This window comes from Zeus faber (genome assembly GCF_960531495.2).
Source record: "Zeus faber genome assembly, chromosome: 3".
NCBI classification, from domain to species: Eukaryota; Metazoa; Chordata; class Actinopteri; order Zeiformes; family Zeidae; genus Zeus; species Zeus faber.
The window spans coordinates 11,511,976-11,536,305 of record NC_137190.1 but is presented as its reverse complement, the minus strand read 5'-3'; the positions used below and the strand labels follow the sequence as shown (position 1 = coordinate 11,536,305).

General features: G+C 43.6%; 1 protein-coding gene across 1 annotated transcript in view; it reads left to right on the top strand.

The window, feature by feature from the left end:
• The window catches only part of insyn1 (inhibitory synaptic factor 1), a gene marked incomplete at both ends in the record, with an annotated part of 44,575 nt that extends 21,401 nt beyond the window's left edge, over positions 1 to 23,174 (top strand). The window contains one exon of the mRNA XM_079997452.1: positions 22,161 to 23,174. Coding sequence (XP_079853578.1) covers positions 22,161 to 23,174 — 1,014 coding nt within the window. The remainder of the gene's footprint in view (positions 1 to 22,160) is intronic.
• Positions 23,175 to 24,330: the final 1,156 nt, after the last annotated feature.

Genomic DNA, 24,330 nt, shown 5'->3' with positions numbered 1-24,330 from the left:
TGAAGAAAAAGGTGCACGCTGCTCTACCGTCGGCCGGAAAAAGGACAAGTGGAAAGTCATGCAAACACAGTGCAGCGATGCGGCCACACGCGCAATTCACAGGTGTATCGTCCGAAAAAATGGCTCCAATGCGTTGGAAACGATTGATTTGCCTGTCAGTACGTTTTATTTTATTCATTTGTATTTATTATTTTTAAACGATTCACTTAATTATTTGTTTATTATTCTTTCATTATTTTCTTTTCTTTTATTATTTGTAATTTTCTGGGACTTTTCGAAATGTTCTATTTTGTTTTTTGTTGTTTACTGTTATTGAGGTTATTTGTTTGTTTATATTTATTATTCTGTTATCTATCTATCTATCTGTCTGTCTGTCTGTCTGTCTGTCTGTCATGTGCGTTTCATCCACAATGTGACATATTTCCTTCCTTCTCTCTTTGGGGGTTTCCTATTGATTATTCTGGGGTTTATATACGTATATGTATTCGTCAATAGTCGAGATGCATTAATCATGCGATTAAAGGTGTCAGGACGATGACGGGGTGATGTCATCGTCCTGATTATTTTTTGTGTAAATGTGGTATCGATGGCTCAGTCTGAGCCAATCTGTTCTTTAAGACGTCAGCGCGATGCTCACAGTCACCAGCCTGTTCTGAATGTGTTGCGATGATAGTCCAGTCCTTGAAATACACAACTAAGCTTAACGGGCTGAAAAAGTTTAAATAAAATTTTATAAAATTGATTAAATTAAATTAAATTAAGTTAAATTAAATTCAATTCAATTTGAAATAGCCAAATATACATAAATAGCCAAATAATACGGAACAGAAATAGCCAAATATAAATGCCCTGCCACTTGGAACTTCCCTTTTTATATCCCCGTTTATTTCAGGAAGTTAAGCTGAACAGAGTCGTACTCGGTTCCAGACACTTAGGCCCGGTCACTCCGAGGACCTTTTTCACTCATTGCTGTGTTTTGGGGCTGAGTGCCTCGCCTGTAGGCATTCCAGCGCTATTGGTTTTCCATTATTTCCTTTCACCTCACGGATTGGTATTAGCTGTTTTGCAATTCTAATCCCGAATGGAAAATGGGGTTAATTGCTGCGGTAGCGTCCAAATTTGAGTGATGGGGGCGTTTAAGAACACGAGACCTGGAAGTGGCTCCATGAACCCGACCCGGGCTCTATTTTTTATCTTGTTTCTTGTTTATTTCTTTGGTTTATTTCATTGCTTTTTTTTTTTTTTTTTTTTAGGTTCATTACTTATCATTAGGGTTATTATTATATCGCCAAATCGTTTGCAGTCCATCGTTTATTTATACTGTAGATTTTTTTTTATTATGAAGTTTATTTTTTTTTAATTCTTAAAGAAAGATTCACAGGTTTACTGTCTATTTCCTTTTTTTATCAAGTAGTTATTTTCTTAAATTAATTTGGCAAAGTGGCCACATCGTAACTGTCACGCTAATGCTAACACTAAGCTTACGGAAGCACGCACGCACACACACACACACACATGCACATAGAAGCCAGGAGCCCCATGTGTGCACGGTTACTCAAAGTGACCTGATGAAGACGTATCGATGCAAAGAAGAGCTGCCGTGGCAGGGCGGCCATAATGAGAATAATGATCGCGTCACCGTTGAATGATGGATGGATGGAGGGCACACGGGGGGGAAGAGGAAGGAGTGGAAACGGACGAGGGCCACCATCGCCACCGTCATGGGCCCAGTTGAGCAAAATGCGAGGGGAGGGGTCGACCGTAAACCCTGTAAATCCGTTTGAGCTTTTTTTTTATTAATTTACAGACGTGAAGGAGGCAGAATGGGAAGTGACAATGGCTGGGGGGTGGGTTGGGGGTGGGTGGGGGGTGGGGGGTTGAGAAATAAATAATGTGTCACCAAGTGGGAGGAGGAGGAGGAGGAGGCGGAGGATGAAGAGGAGGAAAAAGCAGAGGCAGAAGCTGTCAGAAGTCTGCTGCTGTCTGCAGATTAGATCTGGGGCTATTTAAAGAGGGAGATCACGCCAGAGGACCCCCCCCCCTCCCCCACCCAGACGCTGCTGCCCACACCCTTTAGCTGCCCTCACCCCCCACCCCCGTCACATCATTGGCAGCCATCGCCGTGCCAAAGAAAAACACAAAGCAGGAGTGATAGTGTCGCCTATTGGACATAATCCCACGGCACTAACATCACTATCCTGTTAATCGTGGACAAAAACAGAAACATATATACTGTAACTGCCATTTTTATTATTATTATCATTATCATCATTATTATCATTATCATTATCATTATTATCATTATTATTATCATTATCATTATCATTATTATTATTATTATTATTATTATTATTATTATTATTATTATTATTATTATTATTATTATTATTATTGTCATTATCATTATCATCATTATCATTATCATTATCATTATCATTATCATTATCATCGTTATCATTATTATTATTATTATTATTATTATCATGGCCTACTTATTGTTAGTGAAGCAAGACTCGCAAACGATTCGTTCATGGCGAACAAGTCTGTTAAATGACTCCTCTGATGTTCATCGTTCAGGAAGTCCTCCCTCACTCACCGTACCAAACCAACGATGGGGTCGGAACACGGAACGACTCTTTTCACTGAGTGACTCGTCAAGAACCCAATCTCCAAAAAAAAAAAAAAGTCGGCCCTTTCATCACCTGCTCATGGTTCTCACTTTCAGAGTAAAACTTGTTCATTTGGAGCTGCTTTTCTGACAGATTGGATTGGATGAACTGGTGCGGCCCTGCAATTTGGAAACACTGCCCCAAGAATTAGTTTCCATCATTTATTCATTTTCGGTGGGATTTGAAACGTTTTGATCGCACCGGTGGCTCCATTGTATTGCAGGCATTGTAGAAAGGCTGAAATGAAAGACGTGGACTTTGGCCCGCTGGTCTAATTCGGCGTGAGGGGCTCGGCGGAGGAGCGTTCGCTGCGGTGCAGTGGATGAAGGATTTCCACCGCACTGATCGTTGTTTCAAAGCGGCGTTTCAAGCGCCGCTGCCAGCCAAACTTCCCGTGACCTGCGGTCCACCGCGGATCCAACTGCGGAGCTTGTGTGGAAAGTGCAATGTGTGTTCTCCTCGTGGCAAAAGAAAGAAAGCAAACTTTTTGTTTTAATTAACGCCTCTGTGTGCTGTGGAGCTGTGCGCCTTTTCCAAAGGTGAGGAATTGGTTTGTTTTTGTGGGTGCGCCGATGTGCTTGTGCACTTTTCTATGTGGGTGTATGTTGTTGTTGTTTGTTGGTTGTTTGTGAACATAAGTTAATGTTCATGTAGGAGTGTGTTTAAAAAGAGAAGGGCTCTCAGGTCTGTGTGAGTGCAAGTGCTTGTCGATGTGTGTGTGTGTGTGTGTGTGTGTGTGTGTGTGTGTGTGTGTGTGTGTGTGTGTGTGTGCGTGTGCGCGTGCACCTGCGTGCGTGCACTTTCTTTCCGTCCTCCCACGGTGGATTGACAGATTTGGTGGAACGCCTTCAGCACTCAGGTCCCAGCCGGCCACAGAGCAGCATGGTGGTGCACGATCCATGTCTCCATCCTAAAGGTGAACCTCGTGGCTCCGGATCCACAGGGCAGGGGTCTTCGAGAGTCCACCCCGAGGCCCGACCCGGGTTCGGGCACGGGTTCTAATACAGATTTCAGTTGTTGCAGTCGCGTTCTTTCGCCCCAGGTCTGCGTGTCATTATGTGCTGTACTGGAGCAGCTCCGCCCATGAGCGCTGATCACAGGGGAACTCAGAAGGGTTGTCGAGTAGCACGTAGTGTTTGCAGCAGGGAAGAAAAACAGAAGAAACGTTAAGGCCAGCCAAGACGTTTCCAGGAGAGACAAACCACATTTTTAAGAGCAATTTTAATTATTGAATCTACTCAGGTCTAGAAAATACCAAACCTCCGATCCGGGTCTCACACCCCTTGGAGAAGCATTTTTCCCCTTTTAAACGGTTGATTCCCATCAGCAAACGCCACAAATTTCCCAGGTCCGATAGGGTTCTGGACCAAATTTTGGGACTCGCGGAAACCCCAGGCTTTAACGACCCTGAGACCACCCCCCCCCCCCCCCCCACTTCCCCCTCCTCGAACTCCCCCCCTTGCGCCTCAACCCTGTTTCCTTCTCTGTCTCAGCCCTCGTCTGACTTTCCATCCCCTCTTCTCTCCCTGCCCTTCTCGGAGGCTCCTACCAGTCCAGCTCATCCGGAGACTGACTCATTTCCAGACACCCCGTTATCTCTGCATTCAGCCCCCAGATTTCCCCGCTGCTTTTGTTGCCATCAATCAAAAGCTCAGCTGCCGAGCGGAGCGCGGTGCTGAAGGGTGTCAAAACACCGTCCGAACTAAGGACTGGTAGCACTTGTGGGGTTGGCTTCGACGATTTACACAGCCACACGGGTTCCGTCGTTTATTTAAGGCCACCCGCTTTCAAATGTTTTTATGTATTTTTTTCAGGACCGGTATTGAATGGTGTGGGGACAGAATGGCAGCTTTCGCATCATCGTTCAGCCAGAAAAGAGCAGAGCTGAACACAACGGCTGTTGTGGGATTGAAGGAGTCAGCTGGCAGGCTGTGAATAGGGTGCGGGGGTCACATCTGAAAAGTGTTTTATGAGCGTTCCCTGCGGATTGCTCATTGAAGCCCCCGTCCGACAAGTCTACCTGCTAATTGGATGTTGGGCCTTGTATTCCCGCCAATGACAACTTTATTTTAAAGATTTATACGCTTTCCATAGAACAACACATCTCCATTCTTCATGCCGTCCAATTTGTGTCGACAGCATAGAAAGCGGTGTCCATGCACGGGGTGCTATTCAAAGTCTTCCAACGGAGGGATAGAAGAAAGAGTCGGGGAAAATGCATTTTCCCCTACCTGCATTGCTTATCATTCAGTGGCAAATTGCACCTTTATTGTTACTAAAGATTGCAGGAAGGCTGTGGGCAAGTAAAAAATAAGCTCCGGGTATTGTATGGCTTCAATGAGGAAGGAAAACAAGCAGCATAGAAGAAGATTCAGACGGAAGAGGCAGGATTCTGATGGATTATATGGATATTCATATAAATTATATAGAGGCTCGACTCGTCTCCCAAAATGCCGGCAGTGTGTTTGTGCTTCTAAAAGAAGTGTATTCGGTGGGAAAAGATATGAAGACATTTTCACCTCCAGCGAGTGGGTTTTCCTTTCACCCTGGGTTTATTTGTTTTGTTTATGAAGCAGCAAACAAATCAAAAAGTAATAGATGGACTGTCATTGAATTCCGCCGTCTGGTTTTTAATGTAACGGGGAAGATATTTTTCATTTTTGACAGCGCTCCGTCTCTTTATCCAGATCCAGCGTGGTTTTTCTTTATTTATGTTTTTGTTCTTTTGTTTTTTTTTGTGCGATGTGTGCAAGTTGCTTTACCTGGCTGCCTCAGAGTCCGCGTCGGGTATTAACCTCACCCATGCCACGTGGGGTCAAGTTGTATGAATGAGCGTATGTTGTTCGCTTTGGACATTCCATACCAGGAAACGGAAAGAAAGCCCCATTTTTTATATGATCAGTCGGTAGAAAATATAAATCGTGAATTTACACTTGCAAAACAGCAGATTGTGTCTTTAGTCACTTAAAAGACATGACAATATGGCTGAGTGTTAATTAAAGGCTCTATTTAGTTGTATTTTGATAAAGATACAGACGGCCGAACATTTTTGCGTGAAAATTACTGATTGGAATTGTATTGTGGCGAATTGTTTTTGAAAAAAAAACTTTTTTTTTTTTTTACGACAAAATGATCTCCAGTTTACACGTCGTATCTCGGGGGTACACAGACGTATGACATTTATCATACAAATTTATAAGTATGTCGATTGTTTGTTTGTTTGGATTCTCTAAACTGATCACTGAGGTTGGTGCTTTTCAGCAGTCATACAGTTCAGTATGTCTGCATTTTCTCCAGGCTTTGCCTCTAAACAGCGTTATCACTGTATTCATGTAGAATTTGCATAGCTGTGCTCCCTTTGATGGCTGGCTGCAGTAAACACTTGATATAGTTCTGATATTGTGGAGATTTGCTGGTGGACATTACACTGTCCCCAAATAGTTTTGAGGCATGACAATCTGTTGCTTCACGATCATGCATGTACTGTAAGTTTAATGCAATTCCTTAATTCACCTGGGTAAAATTAGGCTTAGATCTATCGAGAGCTTAGTTAGAAGGGGCTCCATTACATTTTGGTTTGTTACGATAGATTACAATGAAAGCTTTCCACAGGGAGAAATTGGGTGAAATACATGTGTGCACCAGCCCTGGTTATAGCATGGGCGGGACAACGTGATAATGGGAAAATGCTGGAGTCAAATGGCCCGTGGGATTGTTTTAAATTCAATCAAATCCCGAGTAGTCGTTAATGCAGCTCGTCACGTCAGTTCAGGCGAGGGGCGGCGTCATGCACGCCGAAATCATCTGAGTCAGCTGATGGGAGCCACAAGTCTTCCACAGTATTCCATGGTCCTCCACAGTCTTCCATGGTCCAATTCAAAATATTTCAATCTCCCACGACCCGAGCCTGCACCACCCTCCTCCAACCCGGCCTCCTTCGCTTCCACCCAAGCCTCCTCTTTCTCCACCCCAGTCTCCTCAACCTCCTCCGTCACAATAACAGAAGGCATTGTTTCCATTCCATTACATCATCACCTATTGGGTGATGGACTGTATAGACTGAAGAACAACTATGTACAACTATGCTCATATTGCTTCATTTAGAGGCATTTGCTGAGACAGATTTCAGACATGAAGCCTTTGCACTCTGACCTGCAGTAGAGCACCAGCAATATCTGAACATCTGATCCATCAGTGATGCTTATTATACACTACAGGACTTTAGCTCGGATCTTTACGTTGCACTTCTCTAATCTTAAGGGTCGTTAGGAGGCAGTCGTTTGGTCGGTCTGACATGGTCAGAAACTCGTGACATCAGTCCAAGAATAGTCTTGATCTCTTTCCCAGAATACTAGGTTGGTTTGATATAATCTTAAATCCAAGGTCTTAAGTCTTGGCTCGCTAGTGCGTTGCTGGAATCCCCCGAGATGACTGATCTGCTCTGATCACGGTCCTCGCTATATCCAAAAAAAAGTCTTTAACGGTGTGATGCAGTCTTTTGAAGGTCTTTGGAAAGTCTTTTAGTGTATCCCTGCCATTAAGGAATTTGGCCAGTGGCATTTCCTTAATGACTAGATTGGCGGTGACACTGGGTGCCGCCGGCAATTTTCATATTTATGGTCATTGGCATAATTTGTGTGTACCTTCTGAACTCAAAACTATTCAAATTGAACCACGCCCGTCTACAAAGACAGCAGTTGACGAACACTGATCAAATATTTCCTCGACCAACTTTGGTAAGTGTGTGAGCGACGGCAAAGACAAAGAATAATATTTCAGATGAATGCTCATTAAAAAATTGACACTGCATTTTATGGACGCCATATGGTGCATATTGGGAAGCAGACTGTGACATTTAGGCAAGACTCAAATCAGTGATTAGCACCATAAATTGTTTTATTTTGGAGACCCGTGCAGCATGGCCACTTCTGTCTTCACGCTGCACGCTCAATAAAAATCATGCACCGCAATATCAGAATCACAGTTATAATAACCGTTTTGCGAACCGTAGCTCCGTTGTGCATCTGGAAATAACTACTGTATATCCCTGTCTCGTAACAATATAATTTTTTGTCAATATAATGAGATAACTGTCAGAATTGATCCTTTTCTCGTCATAATAACATTTATTTCTCAAAAAAAAACCAACATTGTCTGGTATGACAATAATTCAATCCACAATTCACTTTGGTTCAAATGCAGCCAAGGGAAGTTTCTTCAGCTCAACTTTTTCTGTCTGGTCCTGGGACAATTCCCAAATATGATGCTGAGGGTAATCTGTTTATATTATTTTTGTAGTATATTATCATATTTATGTATTTATATTATATTTGTGGTCTTGAATCGTTTTATCAGTCCCTCGAATCCAGGGGAGCTCACCACGCTGCTCCCATCTCCATCTATGTGAACCTGTTAACAGTGCTTTAACACACAGCTATTCTAATGCTTATACAGTGGTACCTCGACTTACCACTGCATCTACTTACGACTAATCCAAAATACGAGTAGTGATATTTACGATTTGAGACGATTTTTTGTCTTTCTACGAACACTCTCAAACATCAAATCAAACATATCAAGAAAATCAATCGCTGAAGCATCCTGGATATTCCTCATTACAAATGACTGTCGCTGACTTTGTGAAAGGGTGGCCAGCAAGAAAAAAATGTAAAAAAAAAAAAAGGTACATTACACTGGGTTTGAGGAAAAAATGCAATTTTTTTTTATCTTGTTTTTTTTTTTGGCTTTCTTGGCACTCATTGGTCCAGCCGAAACCGAAATTGCAAGAAGCAGGAGCTGTACCCTTAAACTGTGTTTTACTGTATGTGCTTTAATAGTGACTACCCACAACAAATAACGTTTTGTACTTGTTGTTTACTCCCTTTGGTGAGTTTTGTTTACCAGGCTCTTTTTGCCGGAAGGGCCTGGTGTGATGAAGCAGCTCTTCCCCACACAACACAACACCACGCTGCCAACTCTCTAACCTATAATTATCATGAGACACACACATACCCCCCCCCCCCCCCCCCCCCAACAAAACAGCAAATCAGGAGAATTGATAGAACAAGGGCACCAGCAGAGCCCTCTGTTCATTCTGTACTTTTCAACTACACATATACAGTGTATATTCGGTGAAGGACTCGACAAATATGCAAGTAATCAATACGACTCAGAGCGTATGTTTAATTTTCCAATATATAATTAAAGCAGTTGATGCACACACATCGACTAATTGCTCTCACGCAAAGATGCCTGATGAAATGTTTCAAAAAGGCGAGGTGGGTGGGAGGCTTTAAAAAGCTTTTTGAATGGTAGCCATGCCTTCCCATCTGGATATTTTTCCAATGACTAATTTCACATTCAAAGGCAGCGTCTTTGTATTTGTGGGACTTTTTCTTTATCCGTAGAATAGAAGATAGAACAGAATGGAATTCCTTTATTGTCATTGCACATGAGTACAACGATACTGAGTAGCCACCCTGACGGTGGCCATAACAAACAGCAATTAAAAATAGAAAAGAACAAGCTAACTTATCTATAAATAATATATATATATATATATATATATATATATGTGTGTGTGTGCGCATGTGGGTGTGGGTGTGGGTGTGTGTTTGCTGTTACTTATACAACGATAAGCTATAAAACAATACAGCAAAAATAAAAAGAAATAGTAGCAGCTGAGATATTGCACTTCAGGATATTGCACAATTTCTGAATTGCACTGGCCCTATATACAAGCAGCGCAGTTATGAATATATACAAACAGAAGTGCAGTTGGAACGTAGACATCTGTGCAATGTTCCATAAATATAATTGTAAGCATTGTAGTGCAGATAATGAAATAGTAAAATCTAGATAGAAAAATCTGCTCTTAGCTCTGTTTGTCCATGGTTCGGACCTGAAGAGCCGCCCAGAGGGGTGGCAGGTCAAGCAGACGATGTCCATGGCGGGGGGGGGGGGTCTTTCAGCGGGTTGGCTGCGATACTGAGGCAGCGAGGGCTGAATGCCCTCTTTGGAGGACAGATTCAGCCGGTGGTCTTCTGGGCGGTATTGATGACCCTCTAAAGGGTTCCTCCCTCCGCCGCCGAGCAGCCGGCGTACCACGCAGAGATGCCGTACACCAGCACGCTCTGGGTGGAGCAGCGGTAGAAGGACGGCAGCAGCTTCCCCTGCAGCTTGTTTTTTTTTTCCCTGAGGAACTTGGGAAGTGGAGTCGCTGCTGCGTCTTCTTGGCGGCGGTGTCGGTGGTCCAGGAGAGAGATATTCAGCGATGTGCGTGCCTGAGACCCTGAAGGCAGCCTTTCCACACAGTCCCCGTTGATGTGTAGCGGATCGGGGTCCGATCTATTCTTTGTGACCGCAAACGTCCTTTTGGTTTTGGATTCGCTTGCCTTCGTAGTGGGCAACATACGGCGAGCGCCGCGCTTCAGATCTTGAAAGTTCTGTGTCCAGCCGGATGGAACAGGACTTTCAGCGCCGCACCCTTGGAGATCAATGACTTCTCCGGGATGATCTCACTCTTTGTCGATGACACCTCGCTAGTCTTGGGAAAGTCATATAACACCTAAGTCTTCTCCACTCGGGATGCACAGGAGTTTGATCCATCACAGGAGTTTGATCCATCACAGGCGTTTGAACTACACCCTGGGTCAGAGGTTCAGAGAAACGTTTTGGTCGAATGTTCTTAATTTAGTTTTGAAGATTAGATGTCCGTATTTTAAGTTGAACATTTTTAATATTCCACCATGGTCAATAAAGTGACTGAACTCACGTATACAGACGTATGTATGGTATCTATATTTGATCTGTATACTGTATATGCTTATTTATATTCAACTACTATAATATCTACACACACACTATATATATAAATGTATCTTCTCAGAATCTTGTGTTTTAACAGAATTGCATATGTAGCCAATTGATGACATTACCGGTGCTATTGCCCTGTTTCTATCATTGAAATAGGCTAATATGAAAACAAAAAGTTATATTTCCAAAAGCATTTGGCTACAATTAGACTACATTACCTTACGATTTTATATTTTGTCATATACTTGGACATCTTTCATCATTTTCTCATGGGTTGCATTTTGTTATTGTCACTTCATGTATTCATGAGATGACGCAGCTAGTGTGTGTGTTGTGTGTGTGTGTGTGTGTGTGTGTGTGTGTGTGTGTGTGTGTGTGTGTGTGGGTGCGGGGGGCAGATTCAGAACAAGGCGAAGGAAGCCGTGGGAAGCAACTCACTCACAACATGATCATTATGGTGAGAAACATGTTGTCATCTGTCACGCTGATGACCAATGGAGATTCAACAGTTTTAGAAAAAAGATTTGGAATTTCTTTGTTGGTGTGTGTGTGTGTGTGTGTGTGTGTGTGCGCGCGCGCGCGCGTGCCTCTAAATAGAGACGAGGATCCGGCGCTTTGGAAGCAGGTACGAGTGGAGTGGACGCCAGATGGCTCCCTGGCGGGGCGAGGATATCTCCCAGTGAATTTGTTTGCAAATGGGTCTGTGCGAAAGTTCTGGGTGGAGCTTTCGGGAAGTGCCACATCTGATAACGCCGCGCCGTACTCGGAGACATCCGCGGCGGCCTCGGCGAGAGCCACCGAGTGAGAGAGACGCGCTGTGACATATTTTGTCACTCCTCTCCGAGGCGACCGCCCCGCCGCAGATTGTCACGGATAAAAATGTTTGGAAGCTCCTGGAAGCGGTGACAAATTGTTTAGGGGGAGAGAAGAAGAGGGAAAAGAAGAGCTAGTCATGTCAATATCAGCTTGGAGTTTCAGCTCAGATCACTGCATCCATCCATCCATCCTAACACCAGGCATCGAGTGGAATGTTTTGAAATATGAATATTACTCAGGAGATGAATAATGTGATTTTAATGTCACTTTACTAACATGTTGTGGGAGTCCCTACCCACAGCTACGGGTTTAAGGAGGGAGACGGAGTCTTTCTGGCGCCGGGGCACCGACATGGCGTGAGCGTTATTACCGATCGTGACAAAAAGGCTCGCTGGCAAAGCAGGGGCGTCAAATCAAAAAGGAACGCTCGGTGTCTCCGTTTCTCCTGGTGTCGCGCTCCGGTCCGCGGGCGTCGGCGCCTCGCGCACCACGCGTTGCCCGCTGCAAGACGGGACAAGACAATGAGAAAACTCTCCCAGCCGGGTCCGACTAATCAGCGCTCAATGAGGCTGACCGGGCTGACCGGCTGCGCCAGCACGGTCACCTGCAGACCGTGGCCCAACCACGCCCCCTCGTCTGCCACACAGGCATTTTCACATCGGAAACTTCAACATTAACCTTATAACAACAACGCCTCATCCTCTTCCGGCTTCATTATCTAAACGCCAACGTTGTCATTATATGCCTTGATGTCGCAGGGAGTGAAAGTATAACATATTATGCTTTAGAAGCTAGAAATGAATACGGGAATAACATATCCCGTATTATTCCAGTGATTAGACATTTTGGGACCTGCTGTTTGTGCACAATTCAAAGCGACCTGGAACTTGCGCTCTTTTCAATGAAAAAGCTTAATATCCAAAGTGCTTATCTGTCCCACTGAACAACGCTGCTGTAAGCACCACAATGGAGACATTTTCTGGCTCATAAACACTCGTGTAACTTGTATTCGAAGACTGAGTGGTGTGAGTCGTGGTTCCAAAATGCAGGATCATTATGCATTGTTAAAGAAAATGTAATGTTAATGTTAAAAAAATCAGCAGCATTTTCCTTACATGCCCTATATTATCCTAAAACGTTAACCAACAACGAGGAACAAGGATATTTTCCATTGTTATTCAATAATTTATTTATATATTTTTATTCTATATTTTTTCAGTGTTTGAAGGATTCGATTTAAGCTTTTATGTCTGTTTTCACCATCCTGACCACATTTTTACTTTGTTTAGATAAAGCATGGCTGCATGTTGGCATCTCTTTTTTACATTTTCTCTTAGATCTCATGAAATGTTAATCATATTCACTTTGAGATCCAGCGAGTACTAGGTTACCTCAAATTTGTTTTGGTTTCACAAAAGCGATTCTAAGAGAAATTTTGGGATTTCGATGACATCCATGGTTTAATTTAAGAAAGACATGCCTCGAGAGCCCAGGTTAGTTAGTTAGTTTTAAGGTCGTCTTGGGTGTCATCAGCATAACAGTAAACGCTAATGCCATCTTTGTACGTCATATCTCAGAGTGGTAACATATTGTACTACTGTAAATAACACAGGGGCCAAGTAAAGACCCCTGGGGGACACCGCATTTTATTGATTTTCTTTAAATAGAATAGCAGCTAGACCAACACTGACTAATGGTAGATGGTGATTTATTTACAAAAATTGTCTACAAGCAAATCAGCTTAATGATCATCCATTCATCATGTTAATCACTCTCCTGATTGAGTGCCGCAAATAGCTGAATAACAAATACATGTTTATTATATGTTATTCTTGTTAGAGTTTTACTCTGTAATTAGTGTCCTGGCAGATACACAGATGTAAATACAAACACCCATAGGTGCAAATAGAGCTATCTCAGGAACCGCAGACGTATATGTATATATCGATTTGGAGCTGAAATGATGCTGTTTTTCCTCCAGATAAGGTCGATTGGGTGATTCTCCGCTCACTGGTTTGTCTTGTAGAGAGAGACTTGGCATTTGGAAGTGCCAGGTCAGAGGATTTACCGCTGGATTGGGCTCGGAGCCTTTTTGTCGCTTTTTCACGGGGCCGGAGAGATTCTCCGGCACCCAACACCAGCTACAGGACATCTTAAAACCCCAACCACACACACACACACACACACACACACACACACACACACACACACACACACGCACACACACACACACACACTTAAAAAGACACCATACTGTTAATGAAAACACAAATGGGAAGCAGACTGAGTGAGGAGCCCCCGTTGCGTGACACTTCCATCTATTTCTGGTCATTAACACCAGCAGCGGCAGACCTCTCTCTCTCTCTCTCCCTCTCTTCACACACAGATAGGAGCGATGGAGGAGAACCTGAAATAAATGGCCGTCGCTCGGCTGCCAGTTCCTCCGTATGCCTCACCCCCCGGACTCCCCCGTCGGCCGACGGCAGGCGCCAGAGGTCTCATCTGGCTTCTCTCGCCCGGCGTACGACTCGCAGCCCTTGCTTTAATTATACTGAAAGCCTTCCAATAAAAGTCACTATTTGCCAAACAGCAGGTGGGGAGGGGGCTGGCCCTGGTCTAATGGAGCCGAAATTAACCAACGTACACTGAGAGTATTAGGAGAAGCAAGTGGCTGATTTCCCCACCACCTTCCCTTCCAGGGATAAATGACGGCGATTAAAAGCGGCCAAGTTTCTTAGGATGCTGTTGATGAGCGGCTTGTCGAGGGGTGTTGGCTCGTCTCGCGTCTCGTCTCACACTTCCTTTAAAGGCCTGAGCCGTAAAAGACGAGCGGTGTTTTCTATTTTTTTAAATTTATTTTTATTTTTTTTGGAGGGTAAAAGATGAAAAAGCAGGAGGGAGGGAGGCATGTGCCTAATGAGGTCTCAGGCTTACAGTCCCGCTCTCATGACAGGATAATTACAGCAACAACGCTCCCAGCAAACACTTCAAAGGACACTTCATCCCCCCCGTGCCAACGCCAAGCGACACATCTCGCCAATCAAGATGGCCGCACCGAATCTAGGACCACACCCCCAACACACACACACACACGCACGCACACACACACACGCACGCACACACACACACACACACACACACACACACACACACACAGACACACGCACACACACTCACACGCACACACACACACATGCACGCACACACACACGCGCGCGCGCAAACTGATACGGTGCAGAGTCATTTACATCAGAGTTAGGAACAAATTCTCTGACAGAAAATATTTACAATGACCCTTATTACTGTCCCACCATGCATACTGATGCAACAATGACAGTAACAATTGTAAATATTTATAATATTTAGTTTCAATTTTTTTTTAACATTTTATTAAATATTTGTCTTTATTTGTTTAATATTATTTATGATATTAATATTATTAATATGTGTAATTTATGTATAAATATTAGTATTTATAACATTCAATGTCGGTCCTTCAAACAACAATGACCAGAGTGACGAGTAGTTTTTTGAGTTGAATCTAAATCTGAAAATAATAATAATAAAATATAGATACAGTACATTCGAAATAATGCATTGCAGAAGCTGATGAGAACTCTTTTTTTTATTATGATTTGAAGTACATGAGGCTATGTCTGTGTAGACTGAAATTAGGGCAAGATGCCGCCAAACACACTGAGGTGATCGGATGAGAAAATGTAGACGTTTCATACAGAGGAGTGTTACATCATCTCGTAGCTGATGATGAAAAATGTAGATAAAAATAAACAGCCCTAGGGAGGGCTATTAAGGTGTCAAACAGACAGTGTTTTTTTTCCAGAATGTCAATTAAAGAATATCTTATTTCAATTAAATAAATTTGAATCAACTTGCTTACATTTGCAACACAGTAAATTCAAACCAAGGTTTAAAATGAAAAACAAAACACACTCCTTCCTTAAAATGCAAAAGTATAAGCTAAAGTAAATTAACCAGCGTTTTCAACCACTCAATATATATTTCAGAATATTACGGCCGTGCCAGCGTGGAAGGCCATTCTTATATTTGTCTAAAAAACCCACGAACTGACATGAAAGAAAGAGCAGCACTGGAAAGCATTTGTGAGAATTTCAAAAGAAAGGAACAACAACACGGTGTGTTTTAATATGAAACATGCATTATTCCTCCATTGGAAATCAATCCCAGCATCATAATGGTGATCATCCAGGTATTTTTTAGCAGATTAGGCAGATATGAACTTCTCGCACCTGCTTTGGATGGATGATAGATGGACGGATGATGGGTGGATGGATGGATGATGGATAGATGGATGGATAGATGGATGGATGCACGATGAATGGATGATGGATGGATGGATGATGGATGGATGGATGCTAGATGGATGAATGGATGGTGGATGGATGGATGGGTGGATGGATGATAGATTGATGAATGGATGAATGGATGGTGGATGGATGGTGGATCGATGGATGATGGATGAATGGATGATAGACGGATTGATGGATGAATGGTTGATGGATGGATGGATGGATGGATGGATGGATGGATGGATGGATGGATGGACGGATGGATGGACGTGTGGTCCCGTTCAGTTGTTTACTGTAGATGATTTGAGATGTTGAAACAGCTTTTATCCAAGGTCGAAGTCAATCTCACAACTTATTTCCAGTTTTATGTTGAAATGACTCATCTCGTTAAAATGACTTATTTTCAGCATCTCGCTTGAACGACTAAATTTAATTTACTTGCTAAACTGAGTTGTTTTCAGTGCGTCGTTAAAATGGCTCAGCAAGTCGGTGAAGCGTCTGACTATTATCAAGTAAAAAACATTTGAGCGACTTGTTCGAAAAAGTCAGTTCCTTCCCGCGTTTTCCCTCACCCATCATCTTTGTACATTTGCCCCTTTTGACCTTTCCATTGACTATTCTCATGTAATAGAAGGACTGGAATGAACTGGACAAATAGGACGAAAAAGGCGACGTGATTCGTTTTGACAGATCTCGGGTGCTCGCTCTAAAACCGAAAAAGAGAAACAGATTCCCAATTCCCCAATGGATGGTGATTCCACACGGAGGTGAAAACGGTCGGAGAAGCGACGGCACCGCACCTGGTTCTGTGACAAGGTGCTTCACCTGTTTTTCCTTATTATTATTTTATTTTGCATTGTCAGCCATCGCTCCGTGTCGGCGGTTAATCGCGTCCTTAACGACCCGGCGATGAACTCACACTGCAAAAATACGGAAGTCTACGGAAGCACCGGTTGTTATGGCGACACTAACAGGGTCCTGCAGAAACATTCGCCGTGGCTTAATGAGGAGTTATTATATACACCGCGTTCCAACTTATTATGCAAATTGGATTTAAGTGTCATAAACATTTAATTTTTCGTTTTTCAATTCAACTCATGGATGGTATTGTGTCTCAGGGCTCTTTGGACTGAAATCAATCTCAGACACCTGTGATAATTAGTTTGCCAGGTGAGCCCAATTAAAGGAAAACCACTTAACAAGGACGTTCCACATTATTAAGCAGGCCACAGGTTTCAAGCAGTATGGGAAAGAAAAAGGATCTCTCTGCTGCCGAAAAGCCTCAAATAGTGCAATGCCTTGGACAAGGTATGAAAACATTAGATATTTCACGAAAACTAAAGCGTGATCATCGTACTGTGAAGAGATTTGTGGCTGATTCAGAGCACAGACGTGTTGGTGCAGATAAAGGCAGAATGAGGAAGGTTTCTGCCGGACAAATTCATTGGATCAAGAAAGCAGCTGCTAAAATGCTGTTACAAAGCAGCAAACAGGTATTTGAAGCTGCTGGTGCCTCTGGAGTCCCATGAATCTCAAGGTGTAGGATCCTCCAGAGGCTTGCAGTTGTGCATAAAGCTACTATTGGGCCACCCCTAAGCAATGCTCACAAGCAGAAACGGTTGCAGTGGGCCCAGAAATACATGAAGACTCATTTTCAAACAGTCTTGTTTACTGATGAGTGCCGTGCAACCCTGGATGGTCCAGATGGATGGAGTAGTGGATGGTTGGTGGATGACCAACATGTCCCAACAAGGCTGCAACGTCAGCAAGGAGGTGACGGAGTCATGTGTTGGGCCAGAATCATGGGGAGAGAGCTGGTAGGCCCCTTTAGGGTCCCTGAAGGTGTGGAATTGACCTCAGCAAAGTATATAGAGTTTGTGACTGACCACCTTTTCCATGGTACAAAAAGCAGAACCGTGCTTTCCGTAGCAAAATCATCTTCATGCATGACAATGCACCATCTCATGCTGCAAAGAATACCTCTGTGTCATTGGCTGCTATGGGCATAAAAGGAGAGAAACTCATGGTGTGGCCCACATCCTCCCCTGACCTCAACCCTATTGAGAACCTTTGGAACATCCTCAAGCTAAAGATCTATGAGGGTGGGAGGCAGTTGGCATCAAAACAGCAGCTCTGGGAGGCTGTTCTGACGTCCTGCAAAGAAATTCAAGCAGAAACTCTCCAAAAACTACCAAGTTCAATGGACGCAAGAATTGTGAAGGTGATATGTTAACCTGTAACTTGGCCTGTTAAGCTGTTTTTAATTGAAATAGCTTTTGATATCAGTAAATATGACCTCCTAATGCTGCACATTCAACAAATGACCATTTTCAGTTCTTTACAACCTATAAAATGTTTTGAAACTCTGTTGTGCATAATAATTTGGAACAGTGCATTTTGAGTTTTTTATTTTTGAAAAAAATACTGTTATTATTGGGAGGTTTGTTCGATAACATTCGAATTATACCCCAACGGTTGATGACTGAAATTATACTGATTGTGATTTGCATGAACTATTTAGGAAAATCAGAGAAAAATATCATTTGCATAATGATTTGGAAAGCGGTGTAGTTGTTTTTTGTGCTGAGATGCGATTCTGTTAACATCCTACTCCATCTTTTTCCTCAAGCCAAGGCGGCTAATTTGTCGCCAACGGAAATATTTTTGCAGCTTTTCCTTGACTCCTCGTGAGGTCGACGGAGCTTGACTCGATGCTCCATTTGCCACCTGGCAACCGTTGGCCGCCTGTTATAACGTCGGTCAAGCTTTTGCATTCAGGGAATGAGAGTTCAGCAGCTAAACAGAGTCTTGTTATGATGGGGTTTTTTTTCGTTATGCTGGCGGTGAACCTTGTCCAAGTTGGCAAAATAAACCAGTGACGGGTGGGTTTTGGAAATGTCATTTGGGCTTGTGGTTTTGGAATGGGTCAATTGGGCTTTTGGCAATTTGGAATTGGTCAATTGGGTGTTGGGATTGGTCACTGGCCATTCTTCTTGATGATGGTTTCGTTGGCTTCGCGGGAATGCTGGCAACCGGGCTGTGGAGTTAGGGCCACACCAGAAGCGGAAGTTCCGCGAAGCTCCACCATTTCCTGGCGCTCCGTTTTGGCGGGCGTGTTGACAGTTTTTGTGTGAACACACTGGCAGTTCCTCTAAAGTGATGTGCCGGGTGCATGGGGGCGTCCAGTCAACTCCTGGCACTTGTGCTCGCTGTGTTATTCCGACAGAAAATTGTTGAAATTCAACATCACCGCAAGAAGTTATCCCTGGCTGAAGTTCAGCTCTCATTCTGTTTTTCGATTATCATGTTGGTCGTAGAACCTTGTCCGCAGTTTCACACTCGGAGTTTTTGTGCCGTGAAAGTAGAACAGTTTCGCCTTCTCGGTATTGAGTATTGATCTGTGTGAATATTTTCTTCATGCTTATTTTTCCTCCATTTTGGGAAGAAGCATCTCCCACTGGAGAACAGTAGGTGAATGGATCTTCCCCCCCAGTCGGTTTTTTCACCACAGCGTTGTTGCTTGTTTGAAAGTTGAACAAAGCCCAGTTTTCTTCTTGCCAATCTGCTCAGGTCGTCTCCCGTCCAGCTCCTGTCCAACAGTGAAGCACTTCTGGTGCAACTGTCTCTGTAGCTGCTGGTGCTTGGTTGCTTAGTTGCCGCTGCAATGTGCTGCGACTCCTAATAAAGTAACTGATCATTGTTGCTGCTTTGGACCCATCTGTGAAAAAGACTTAGAGCCCACACACTTGGAGCAGAATTATCCTCGGAGCTCAAGTATTTCACAATGAAGGATATAATATATGTGTGTGTGTGTGTGTGTGTGTGTGTGTGTGTGTGTGTGTGTGTGTGTGTGTGTGTGTGTGTGTGATAATTGATTGATAATGTAGTATATAGCATATAGTACATAGTATACTGTATAGTATATAGTACATAGTATATAGCATACATCATATAGTACACAGCATATAGTACATAGTATGTACATAGTATATAGTAAGTATTATATAGTATAGTATATAATATATGAAGTGTTCTAGTAGTTGCCAGTAGAAACAGATACATCAGACCTGCTGTAGTGCAACTGAAGGATTGCGGAACAAAAACAAAACAAAAAAACTGATCATTGTTTGAAACATTGATTAAATTAAATCCTTTTCTCACGATGAGTAATTAAATAAACAAAGCTAGGAGCCACCGGGTAGTAACACCTCCCTAAATCACACAGGGAGCAGGTTGAACTGCCATTCAAGGATTGCAGGATTAGTGGATCCATGCAGCCGGGCTCCCGCTGGGCCTGCCAAGCGAGAGGCAGCCGAGCCCGGGAGGGAGCGGCGGACCCCGCCACCACTTCACTGGCTGGCAGATCCGCACAGCCACACACAGACGCTACAATTCACCAGACATCTGACACCACGGCGCTTATAAAGAAATAAAAAGGCAGCGTATCTGCTCTCAGACAGATTCCTCTGGTGTATGCATTCATGTCCGACTGTTATTTCGTTATTTGGAGGAGCCGTGGAAAACGGGTCGTTTAAAGAGAGGAAATGTGGATGTGCAAACAAGTTCCTTTTGCCGTTGAGTTTTAATACCTTTAAGCTTTTTTCATTTATAATTTCAGACACAGGGAGGTCACTTGACGAATAAAATAGCTCATCAGCAGGAGAATACTATGTTTATATCCACATATTGTACCGTACTGATGAAAAGTTTGTCTCTTTTCGGCTCTTTACGAATGACTCAGTGAAAAGATTTGTTCATTTTTCCCACTCTTACAGCTGTTTTCATTCACAAATCGAGAGTTGAAGCTCAGTAGAGCCCGTGTGTCGCCGCAGTTCGCAACTCACCAAAAAACAACTCTTTTTAAAGATCGGTTCGTTACGAGCGTCTTATAGTGACGTTAGAGTGGCTCAAAAAATATCTATTGCTAATCCCACATGAAGGCGTGAGACTTTATGATGAACTGGTGGCCGTTAAAAGCATTATTCTTGATTTGTAATCGTGATCCTTCAAAGGGTCTAAATTGATGAACAAAACTGAAATTGAGTATATTTACTTGTTTTTATTAAATAGGTGTTGCTTGTTTTGTTTTTTTATTGTTGCTATTTGATTGCCTTCTATTAATGTTGATTTGAATGTTGTGTATCAAAGGTGCTGCACTACAACTAATAATGATATAATAACTATAATAAGTATTATTATTGTAAAAACAAGGATACTCTCCATTACTGTGGTATATTAACGAAAATGCACATTCTGAAATCACTAATATCTTTAATGGTGTTCCAAATATACGACACATTCCAATGAACAACAATACAAATCTAAGTCAACAATCAATTAGAATATAATTTGAATATTTATGTAAATAAGCATGTTTTAACAACCTTGGTCCCTCAGCGGAACAAAAGAGAAGAAAAAGACCAGAGCCAGGAAGCAAACAGCACAAATAATTGTAGGAGCAGAAAAAAAAAGAACATAAATCCATAAGTCCAGTAGAATTTAACTTCATCCGACGTCTAGGAGCAATTATGTTCCAATTGGGGACGCACGTGTTCTCTTTCCCCGCCGAGTTCAAAACATTAGGCCTGATCGTCAGGCCTAATGTTTTTTCCGTAATGGACGGGTGCTGAGAGCAGAACGTGCTGATTAAAGGTACGAAAATGTCAAGTATTGAGGGCTGGGATGTTGTGTGCTGTCAGCAAGTGAGTCGTGATTTGAGCTGAAGTGCTTTTTATTCATGAAACACTCAATGCTCGTGGCTGCCGGTGCCTGAAATTTTGAGGTAGCAAACCCCCCCCCCCAAAAAAAAAAACCAAACCAAATGCTTTTACATTAAATACGGGGGGAAAAAAATTGATGCGCTGAGCAAAGGTAAAAGCCGTCCTTAGCTACATGCGCGAAACCTTTCAGTACGCAGTTTACTGACGACTCGACTTCTCCTGCAGATGGATGGAGGGTGGTGTGTCAGGAAGCCTCAGGCAGTGAGGGGTGATGATTTTTTAAAGATTCGGCTCTTGATGAGTGACTCAGTGCAAAAGATTTGTTCAATTTGTCCGACTCTTTGTTTGTTTGACTTCTTCGGTGTGACACAAGTCAGAATTGTCGGTTCGCTCGGCTCTGTGTTGTGAATGGAATCATTTCAAATTCTGGAAAAAATATTTATTTAGGTGCAAGGTGTAAATCAACCACATTCGTTGTGGTTAAGCCAACCTGTCTGAGGTGGTCCATCTACAGGAGCTCCTGTGTTTGATGGATGGAGCGCCAGAAGGCGGAGTAGCTAGAAACGTACGGTTTCAAGAAAACATTTTGGAATTTGTGCTCTTAATTAACTTCAGCGTCGACGATCCGTTCCTGTTGGCACACATTTTTATTGTTCAGCGTGCCCCGCCGTTAAACACCTAACTAGGGCAAAGACAACCTTAATAAAGAATTTAAAAATAGAATTTGACCCAGTTTGCAGTTTGAAAACCCATTTCCTCGTATCATCCCAGTCTCATCAGCTGGTTCCTCTCTCTCTCTCTCTCCTTCCCAGGTGGTGGGTCAGATCGACAAGCTGACGTCGGACTTTGAGTTTGACCTGGAGCCGGATGACTGGACGGTGGCCACGGCCAGCAGCACCTCCAGCAGCGAGCGGGGCCTGGGGGAGGCCTTCCGACTGGACTTCCTTAACCCGGACCTGCTCTCCGACAGCTGGGAGTTCTGCAGCTACCTGGAGGCCGCCACCGGGACCTCCGCACGCAGGCCCGGTGAGGACAACGGGACTGGGACTCAGACCCAGACCCAGACCCAGACCCAGACACAGACCCAGACTCAGACGCAGACTCAGACGCAGACGCAGACCCAGACCCACACCCCCACCCAGACCACCACCACCACCACCACCGCCTCGGCCTACTCCCAGATGAACGGGGGGCTCCCCATCCCCAACGGACCCCGCATCGCCACCCCGGACTCATCCAGTGAGGAGGCCAGCAGCTCCACGCACAGCCACAAGACGTCCGGTCGCACGTCCGGGACCAGGGAGCGGGTCCGCTTCAGCGACAAGATACTGTACCACGCCTTGTGCTGCGACGACGATGAGGAGGATGAGGAGGAGGAGGAAGAGGAGGAGATGGAGGAGATGGGGGAGGAAGAGGAGGAGGAGGAGGAGGAGGAGGAGGAGGAAGCGGAGATGGACCGGACACCGGACACTGGCCGTGAGTCCCGTCTTCCTCCTCCTAGTCGGGCTTCGGCTCCTCCGGGCTCGGACCTCCCCAAGCGCTCCTTCTCCTGCTCCTCCGAGTTCTCGTTCCTCCACAACTGCCTGGACCCTTCTCCTTACGATGTCCCGTCGCCGCTGAAGGCCGCTGCAACGGCGACCGCGGCCGGGACCGTGAATGCGGCGGCGACCGCCACGGGAGCCCACACGCTGCCCAGGAAGGGGCTCCTAAACCCCGGCTGCCGCAAAAAACTGCTACGAAACAGCAGCACGCAGACTGTGTCGGACAAGAGCACCCAGACTGTACTGCCCTACGTTCCAAACAAACAGAAAACCAAGGACCACTGAGGAGGAGGGAGGAGAAAAACAACCCCCCGATACACTACCATAGACGTCATGAAGAGAGAGACTGTGTACTATTTAATATTAAATACATAGATCATAGATTAATACACAAATTAATTAATTACTAAATAAATAAATGATATATGGGAAAAAATCATTTGACTACTTTTAAAGTCATTCCAAGGCTCAGGGAAAACTAGATAAAATAGAAGCAAAGTGAAGAGTGAAGGATGAGAGAGATAGATATATAAATCGACGGATGGATAGATACCGGTGGACCAAAAGGCGGCTAGTGCCTGTGATAATGTAAAAAAAAAAAAAAAAAAAAGATACGGTGAATCAATTCCCTATGTGTGTTTATTTGCAAAAAAATTCTTGATATAACAAAAGCAATCTTTTTTCCTCTTTTTTTTTCTAGGTCTGACATTTTAAGTGTGAAGAGGTTATTTTCCCTCCCCGTGAATCACTCACAGACAGAATAAAAATATGATCAATAATAATAATAATAACAATTATCATAATAATAATAATAATAACAATAATGATAATAATAATAATAATAACAATATAATGCTTGTTCCTATAATGTGGAAACAAAACTCTGCACATTATGTACTCTGAATCTGTATAAACATTGTCTTTTTCATGTTCCAATTATTTCAAATGTCAGGGGGGATTTGCTGCTTTCCGTCGAGATGCACATGTCAAGCCTCTTCCTCTCTTTGATGTCAACAGAAACTGAGTGAAGAGCGAGGAAAACAACACTGTTAACCTGCCCTTGATTTGATTTTATAAATCAATTTAAATAATTGATCTTTTCGTGGTCTGCTGCTCAAACTGTGACAAAATGGCTGCTAGGTAGGTGGAAGGAGGAGGGCTAGAAGGGTTTTGCACTGTGTGCCATTTCCAATCGCTGTTTTTGTGTCTTTTATGCAAGATGTCCTAGGAGCTGCTGGGAGTCAAGCGGGGGGAAAGCGGTGCCACAGAATGTGTTTTTTTTGTCTCTGCTTTCAGCCGCTCGGCGGGGGGAACGAAGCTCCATATTGAGAGAGTGTTTTATTCACTGAGATCGATATTGCCAGAGAGAGAGAAAGAGAGAGAGAGAGAGAGAGAGAGAGAGGTCTGGATCCTGAGCACAGAGGTCCTCCCGCGGTGAGAG